Source organism: Curcuma longa, unplaced genomic scaffold, assembly GCF_044706935.1.
Source record: "Curcuma longa cultivar G26 ecotype Majalengka, Jawa Barat unplaced genomic scaffold, ITB_CL_G26_1.1 contig_19570, whole genome shotgun sequence".
In the NCBI taxonomy this organism is placed as follows: Eukaryota; Viridiplantae; Streptophyta; class Magnoliopsida; order Zingiberales; family Zingiberaceae; genus Curcuma; species Curcuma longa.
In genome coordinates this window covers 4,888-13,850 of record NW_027431127.1, presented here as the reverse complement: position 1 = coordinate 13,850, position 8,963 = coordinate 4,888, and the positions used below count along the sequence as shown (strand labels likewise).

The following is an 8,963-nucleotide window of genomic DNA, read 5'->3' as shown; positions in this document are numbered from 1 at the left end:
TTAAGTCCATCAGCCGGTTTTGGACAAAACCGGCTGATGGCTTATTTGATAATAAAAAATTTAAAATTTTATATCTATATGAGTGAGGAAGTCCAAGGAACTCATTGGTGTCTTTGAACACCAAGTATCATATATGTAGAATTGAAAATAAAATTTTCACCCCAATCCACATGCCGAGCACGAGCGAAAAAAATTCCTGCTTCCAACACGATGTATCGCAATGCATTCTGAGTTGATATACACATTATAGAGTGCAAGAGGAGCAAAAAAGATGTTCGGATCATGTGCATTCGAGGTCTTTAAGTCCATCAGCCGGTTTTGGACAAAACCGGCTGATGGCTTATTTGATAATAAAAAATTTAAAATTTTATATCTATATGAGTGAGGGAGTCGAAGGAACTCATTGGTGTCTTTGAACACCAAGTATCTTCTATGTAGAATTAAAAATAAAATTTCCACCTCAATCCACATGCCAAGCACGAGCGAAAAAAATTCCTACTTCCAACACGATGTATCGCAATGCATTCTGAGTTGATGTACACATTATAGAGTGCAAGAGGAGCAAAAAAGGTGTTCGGATCATGTGCATTCGAGGTCTTTAAGTCCATCAGCCGGTTTTGGACAAAACCGGCTGATGGCTTATTTGATATTAGAAAAATAAAAAATTTATATCCACATGAGTGAGGGAGTCTAAGGAACTCATTGGTGTCTTCAGACACTGGGTATCATCTCAAAGAAGGCAGAAATATAATTTTAAGTCGAAACAGGATTCCTACAAAAGATTCTCATGACAAAAAATTATTTTAAATAGTATTGCAATCAAAGAGTACATGAAAGATAAGCTAGGGCAAGGGTTCAGACAACTGAACAACAAAAGAAGAGCCTCTCTTGAAATGGCTGAAGAGTAGCATTGTTGACTTGAAGAATATTTTGAGGATTTTGGGTAGAGAGGTCGGATTTTTCTTCGTCGGTGTGCTTCGCCTCAGCAGATTTGTCAAGTTCCAGTTTTCCCCCTTCTCCATGGACCTTCTCCTTCCCCTCCGACGGCTCTGACTCGTTTCTAAATAGCTTGTTCTTGAGGATGGCCTCCTCGACGGCGGCTCTGAGCTCCACCAGCGCCTTCCTCTCGGATTCCTTGAGATCCGACAAGAAGTTGCTCTCCTCCCTGAAGGACAAGGCCTTCTCCACAACCGGACCACCTTTCTCATTCTTCACCTCTACTGCAGTCGCATCCTTCTCTGCTTCCTTTTCAACCACAACGGAAGCTCGAATTGAGAATCAGCCGCGCGATTTTGGGAGAGGCGGGATTTTATTTCGGGATTTCGTTTCGGCCACGGTGGAGGATGAACAGTGAAATTCCTCGCCACGTCGGCTGTCGCGCACGAAGTTGCGTAAACTCATCGCGCAGGATATCATTCCTGTATATATATATATATATATATATATATATATATATATATATATAATAAGTATAAAAGTGTTTTTTCTTTTGATCGGATGGAATATATTGTCAATAAGCTAAAATTACTAGGCAAATTTTTGTAAACATAGCCAATAAGTTAACGAAAAGAACTCCAATTAAACTTATCGAAACCATATAATAAAGTAAATGATAAATCAAACCATGTCATTTACATGCTAGGCCATCATGCATCGAGTAATTAATATGATGAAATAGTGATATCAAACAAAAACTATAACATTATATGAAATGAAAATGCTTCATGATGAAATATAAATATAGTTAAGAAGACAATAACTATGATCAAATTTTAAAATAAGATGTTCAATTAACTATCTTGGAATCATAAGCAAATTTAGATACATATCGAAGCAACCAAAGAATTCAACAATTTGAAACACTAAATGCACTATATATATCCTCCTTGACTAAAAGACCAACACTTCATTTCAAATCATCATTGTCGCCGTGGAACAGGCCTACCAAGATCACAAAATTTTATTAAATGTAATAGATATTGGAGCAAATTTTAATTAAACAGTTAAGAGTAAGATCATATAATATTTTAATAATATTCATCTATGTAGAATAATATTGATAATAAAATATATATTTTCCCTTTGCTACTACATTGGGATATTTAATTAAAGCATAGACTCAATGGAATAACCTATTATTTTTTATATTATAGATATATCAAGATCATGGTTATTTGGGAAATAAGACGAAATTGAAAATTAATTGCTTTTCAAGAACAAAAACTTGCAGCAGTAGTTTAAACTGCTATTTACCAAAATATCCAACATGACACTTCATTTTTATATTTATTAAAAATATTTATTTTCTAAAACAAATTTCCTAAATTGCCCTTAAAAGATTATCAAAGGAAGGCATGCATGCATCTTAAACTATATATAATGTTGCCTACTTCATAAAATATTAAATCATTTAGATCTATATATATATATATATATATATATAAAGACAGAATAGAATAGAATAAAAATTAAATGATTTGGTATGAAAATATGTGTTACCTAAAATAAGGGGCGAGGGAATCCTTGATGTTCTTGTTATCCCAAGCTAAGTTGTTCCACCAATCCTGTAGGCCATAAATCCTTTTTAATCTGTTCTTCAATATTTCAGCCCCAAATGGTAATTTGTTGACCTTGGGGCAACCGATCACAAGTACATCTTCAAGATAGGGAAAATAGAGAGGTCGGTTTGCAATGCGATTGAGGTTCGGCATGTAGCGCAACAACAAGGTCCGGATCCGGATGCTAGAGCTAGTGATGGAGTTGGAGTTCCCTACCTCACTTATTAGTTCCTTCATTGTTTCACAACCAATTATTTCTAGAAAATTAAGGCTTGGCAATTGTAGAACCCAAGAAACATCCTTCAACCTGGGGCAATCATAAATATATAGTTCCCGAAGATGGTCGAGTCGAACTCTATTCAATGAAATCTCTTCCAATAGTTGTAGGCTTTGAAAATAGAGTCTCTTTAAACATCTGAAACTTGATTCACGACCCATGCATGCCGCCAACACTAATCTTTCTAATCCAATATCCACAATATACATAGTTTCAAGATGGTCACTTACTCTGCAGCCCCATTGTGGAGTGCCCAAATCGTAGTTTGGAAGTTTTGAAATATTCTTTCCATTCAAAACGAGTTCCCATATGGAGACATTTGATGGTAACATGTTGAGTCGCTCAATGTTATCTGTTGTAGCATTAATGTTAATTCCCACACTTAATTGTTGGCATCCTTTGAAACATGTCAGCTCATCCCACCACCACTCACATATAGGATAAATTTCTCTTATATGCAGCCACTTGAGCATTAATAAATTGGATATCATCCCATTGGGTACAATCTGAAGGGAATTTTGCCTTAAAAGCAAGTACTCTAATTTGCACAGGCAGCAAAACCCAAGCAGTAGTCTTCTAATAAAATTGCAAGATAAGTTTAAATATTGAAGCTCAGTTAAACTACATATCTCCCTGGGAAGCTCTGTTATACCACAAGAATTGAGATCCAAGTATGTCAAATGAGGCATGCTTGCAAACAAACTCTGAGGAATTGTTTCCAGCCTGTTGTCACGGAGAATCAACATAGAAAGTTTTGAAAAAGTGCAAGCTTCGTACTCTTGTAAAGAAATAATCTTATTCTTCATGAATGATGCTCGCTCTGCTTCTTGCCATTCTTCTTTTCTAGGTAAATCACTCAATCCGATTCCTGCTTTTACAATCCATTTTTTTTTGTTACCCTCCAACCTAGAGACCATCAACAGTGCCATGTCTCGGATGACATCGTGCATCTTTACTTTTGGATCATTTTGAGAAAAGTAACTGTTACTATATTGTTCTAGTAAGGATGCTGCCAAGAGAGCTTCCAAATGCAAGCATCCTTTGGCGAAAGCTTCATTCATTACATTAACATGAATTACGCCGCAACCTATCCAACATGGTATCAACTCAGAAAATATGTCAATCTCATAATCTTCAGGCCACAAAGCGCAATACAAAAGACATTCTCTTATGGAGTCATTATCTAAACTGTCATAACTCAACTTGAAGGCATTATACATGACGAGTGAATCTTTTGGAAGTCCAATGGTTGTCCACTCATGTTGATCCCTTATATGATGGAGAGCTTCCTTCCAAGCTTCCCAAGACTTTTTCCCTGACATGGCTCGGGCGACAATGATAAGAGAAAGCGGAAGATCTGCACATTCTTTAGCAAGTTCTTCAGCAATAAACATAATTCCAGCATCTGAGCTGAGAACATCCTTGTTGCTGTTCTCCTCGAAGAGTTGCCATGCTTGAACTGGATCCAGGCATTTGACTTTGATTTCTTTTTTTGCTTTCATTTGTGCACACACTGTCTCGCTGCGGGTCGTAAAAACCACAACTTTGCGCAACTGTTGTTGTTGCTGCTGACCTCGCTCAGTAGTCGAGTGTGACATCCCCAACAGTTGAAGATCCACATGTTCCCAAATGTCATCGAGAAGCAGCAAGCATTTCCTGTTCTTCAAGTAGCTAAACAACTTATCACCACAAATATGTTCATCATCATTCTCCTGTAGTGTCAGTAGTCTCAGACTCTTAGCAATATTCATCTGGAATCTTTTCAATTGGCAGTCTTTGGAGGCCACAACCCAAATTACACAATCAAATCTGGTATGCTTAAGAAGATAGTATTGCTGGATGCTCTTCAACATAGTGGTCTTACCGACACCGCCCATGCCGTAGATGCCTATGATGTCGCCTTTTCCACTATCGACGTAGCCCACAATGTCCTCCACATACGACTCGATCCCAACGGGCGGTTGGTCTGAGATGGGAAGCATCGCAGTGGGTTCCGGAGGCCCAACTGTGACAATCGGATCCAGTTGACTAGCTTGGCTCATCAATTTATTAGCCTCGCCGAGCTTCTCCGTTGCTCTTCTTCGATTGATGGAGCAGCAGTTTGATGACTCTCTCCTGCTTCCTGTGTTTGAATCTCCTGCTTCCTGTGTTTGACTCGACGTGCCGCAAATTTGATTGATGCAACTGCAACTAGAGCAACCTAATGAAACAAAACAACAACTTTTTTTTCACTCCCTTATATATAAAGCAGTAGCAGCTTGTATGGAACAAACACATACACAAGATTTGCAATTGAATTGTCGTGAAAAGGCAAAAAGGTATATACGGGAGAAGAGAATACTCACTCATGGTTTGGAAATCCTGCTCATGAGCCACTTTGCCTTCCAATATCTCCACATCCCGTAGCCACTGGGTCACTTCATTGGTCGGAATTTTCCCTTCACGCTCCGCTGCAATGATCTGGTTATTGACATCGTCTCGTTTGGCTTTCAAGATTGCCATTTCCTTTTTCAACTCCTCGATGGCAGATTTTGGCCTTCCCAGCCGCCGCGATGCCCACAGCCCGCTCAGGCAACTGTTGACGTCGACGTCGAGATTTAGGTTGATGCACGCCATGGACGAGAAGAAGCAAAACAAGAGATCTGTTTCTTTTGCCGAGCAAGGGAAGGGAAAGGAAGCAAAACCAAGATGAAGAAAAATAATCAAGATTAGCTCATTTGTCAACAAGAGAAAAACAAAAACTTTCTAAACCAGAAAAAAAAAATCAAATTTAATATAAAATCATTTTAATTTGATTTTCTAAACATTAAATTAATAGGAATTTAAAAACAATACTCTTTGACTTGTCAAAAGATGTCGGCCTATTTGATTACTTGTCAAACATGTCGGCCTATTCCATCCCCACTAGTAAAAGGAGAGGACGATTTCTTTAAATATGACAACGATTTCTCACCTAATTTAATTAATGCAATTGATTAAATTAATTAATTAATTAAAAGCTATGAGAATGAATAAAAGTATATATTTGTTGTTTTTCAAAAATATCCCCTGAAATATCAAAATCATGTTTCTAATATTTTATGATAGGGGGTGGACGTGAATTTGATCAAATTTATCTGATTCAATGTCATCGCCATGCATAAAAAACTTTGAGAGAATTTATTACAAATTTCTTGAGCTAGAAATTTTGAGTTGGATCAGATGAGTTTTTCGTTCTTAGTATTGTTTAGGAGTTTTGAACGTTTTAAATTTCTTTTGAATCTTATGTTTCTAAGCTTATTGAAATCAATTTTTTTATTATATGTGTAGCAATAGCAACTTTTGAAACTTAGAGAATTCTTATTTTGCTCTCTAGTTTTAAATTATTTTTTTTTAAAATATCCTTTAGATTTATATATGTATATATATACAAGTTTCCCTAATAAAATTATCAAATTCCATTTCATTATATATATTTCCTCTAAGCCCGTTCAATACCCTAAAATCACTCAATGTTGCCAAGTGAAAAAAATATAATAACATTTTCGCACAGGTGTTAATTATAAAGGCAAAAAAACAACACTGTTCAATATAATAATGGAACAAATGGTTTTCATTACTGAGACAAACCAAATCTCATCCTTTGCCAATTTAATTTCTTATTTATCTTCCCTTATTTTCAAATCTCAATAATAATATATAGCAGTGCTATTAATTTGATATTTACAATTTTCCCTTATATATTTCATTAATTATATTTGTATTTATATAGTCTTCTTGTAAAAGTAAATTAAGATCATATTAATTAGATATTAGATGGATTTTGAGAGTTGAAAATCATTTTTCTTTTAAATGCATATATGTCATGCTAGATGATACCGATCGATTGAGATGGAGATAATTTGTCTATGTCTCATAGAAAATTAAAGTGCTTTGCTAATATTAATTATTCAAGTCATATCATAGATGTATTTATTTTACAGAGAAGTTTGTAAATTAATATTTATTCACAGTTTCATCCCTTAGGAGTATTGTTGATGAATTTGAGCAAACCAAGAGATTAATTGTTTCAGAAATGATAGAGAACATGAAATGATAGCAGGAATCCTAGCATGAAACATGTGGCAGTCCACGTGTACCATACCACGTGGACTGCCACATAGATTTCCTGCAATTCCCACTCTCAAAATCCCGAAACCCTTTCCCTCTTCGCCGAAACTCTTTCCCTCCTTCGTCGAAAACGCAAAGCTCCGCTCCCTCCTCCTCCGACGAACGCTCCCTCCTTCTCCGACGAACGCCTTTGCCCTTTCCCTCTTCGCCGAAACCCTTTCTCTCCTTCGCCGATCTCCGTGCCGCTCCCTCCTCCTCCGACGAACGCTGCCCTTTCCCTCTTCGCCGAAAGCATGGGCCTTTAAATCCATGTGGAAAACATCATGCTTTCAGAGCAGAAGGTTGTGTGAATGAGATGTATGTGTGTGTCTGCATATATGACTTGTTTTGAATGTATCCTTTCTTATCCCTGATCTCTTTACTCTCCTTTTTTTTTTCTTCTGTTTTTGTGTTCATTTCTACAAGTCAATTCAAGCTACAAACACTGAAAGTAATGCTTGTTGCTATTTGAAGTTGATACTTTAGATCTTGTTATGTGCAATCCAAATATGGACATTCAATATGGACTAAAAGAGATATGAGCCTTCTTTTATTGTTACCTCCAGCTCATATAACCTTCTTACAAGAAAAAGATCTGATTCCTGTTCACAGTTGAACTCTTTTATCTCAAGTTTCATTTCATTGCAGAAATGACTGTATAACATTCAGGAAATAACCTAGGTTACTTGTGCTATAAATTATATATGTTTCAATTTGCTTCTCCGTATCCCTATTTTTCTAGATACCTAAATTTTCCTTTGCACATATTTTTGATTATGAACTTGTTATATGGGATATATGCTCCATGATATTTTCTATCTCTAACTAATTGTTTGTCTTTGCAGGTTAAAAATGCCCAAGTACTACACCACCAATACACCGAAATGCAGATGTGGACTACTGGCGAAAATTATCACCTCATGGACTGCTGATAACCCAGGCAGGAGATTTGTCATATGTTCACTATATGAGGTATGGAAAAGTTAACATTATTTGTCACTTTCTTTTGTGCAAAACTTGGGCATTTAATCTCATAAATAACTTGGAATCGCAGAATGAAGGGGGGTGTGGTTTCTGGGCATGGATTGATGATGAGATCTGTAGTAGATCAACACAAGTAATACCAGGATTGCTAAGAAGAATAACAAGTTGGAGGCTGATGCTAAAAGTGCAGAGAATACTATAAAGAAGTTGAAGATCGAAAATTGCAAGTTACTATTTGAATTGGATAAAACAAAAAAAATAATTAGACACATATTTGTGGTGATAATGTGTTGGATAATTTGAGTTGTTATACGTGCTGTTGTGGTCTCTTCAGATGAAGATAACTAACTTCGTTTTATTGTATTTCACAAATTTGAAATAGTTTTTTTGTAGTAAACTATAGACTTGTTCAGTATTTATTTTGTTGTAGACTTGTTTAGTACTTGTTCCTTTTCTTTTATGCCTTTCGAGGATGAAGAAGAGATGATACAATTCTTGAATAATGTGATTTATCAGGGCGGAGAAATTCTAATTATCTTGCACGAGAAGCTTTCTGTATGTAGTGTGCATCTGTGATTGTGGTCGGGAAGTGCCTAATCACATTTCCTATAAAGTAAATAAGTTCCAGTTGTAATGTATGTTTTTTTAGAAACAATCTTCTGAAAGGTCCAGTTTGCATCTAGAAATACATTTAGAGTGTGCTCAGAATATTTTTTTACGAGTTAATTGCGTTTGCTTTGAATGTATATAGAATCATCCACAACGATCTCATTTTGTATACTTCTTTGTTTGTCGTGAATGATGCATACTGTTATCACCATCATGGACCTTCACTGCTACTTGAAGGGGTTGCAGCCCATCCCTGAGATCTTCACTTATCAAACCTTTGTAAACTCTACCAAATCCTCTAACACCCAAAACATTATCCTGCCTAAAATTCCCTGTGATTAGCTTCAGCTCACTGAAAGTGAAGGCTACGAGGGGATTTACTGCTGTATCCCGTCGTAACTCCTCAA

The 8,963-nt window shown here is 36.3% G+C and overlaps 1 protein-coding gene across 1 annotated transcript; it reads right to left on the bottom strand.

The window, feature by feature from the left end:
* Positions 1–1,740: 1,740 nt before the first annotated feature.
* Positions 1,741–5,509, bottom strand: LOC141817189 (putative disease resistance protein At1g61300). The gene is made up of 3 exons (XM_074704853.1): positions 5,181–5,509; positions 2,500–5,035; positions 1,741–1,941 (listed from the first exon to the last, which is right to left on the bottom strand). Exons 1-3 carry the CDS (start codon positions 5,449–5,451, stop codon positions 1,920–1,922), a joined length of 2,829 nt encoding a protein of 942 aa, XP_074560954.1. The 5' UTR covers positions 5,452–5,509; the 3' UTR covers positions 1,741–1,919.
* Positions 5,510–8,963: the final 3,454 nt, after the last annotated feature.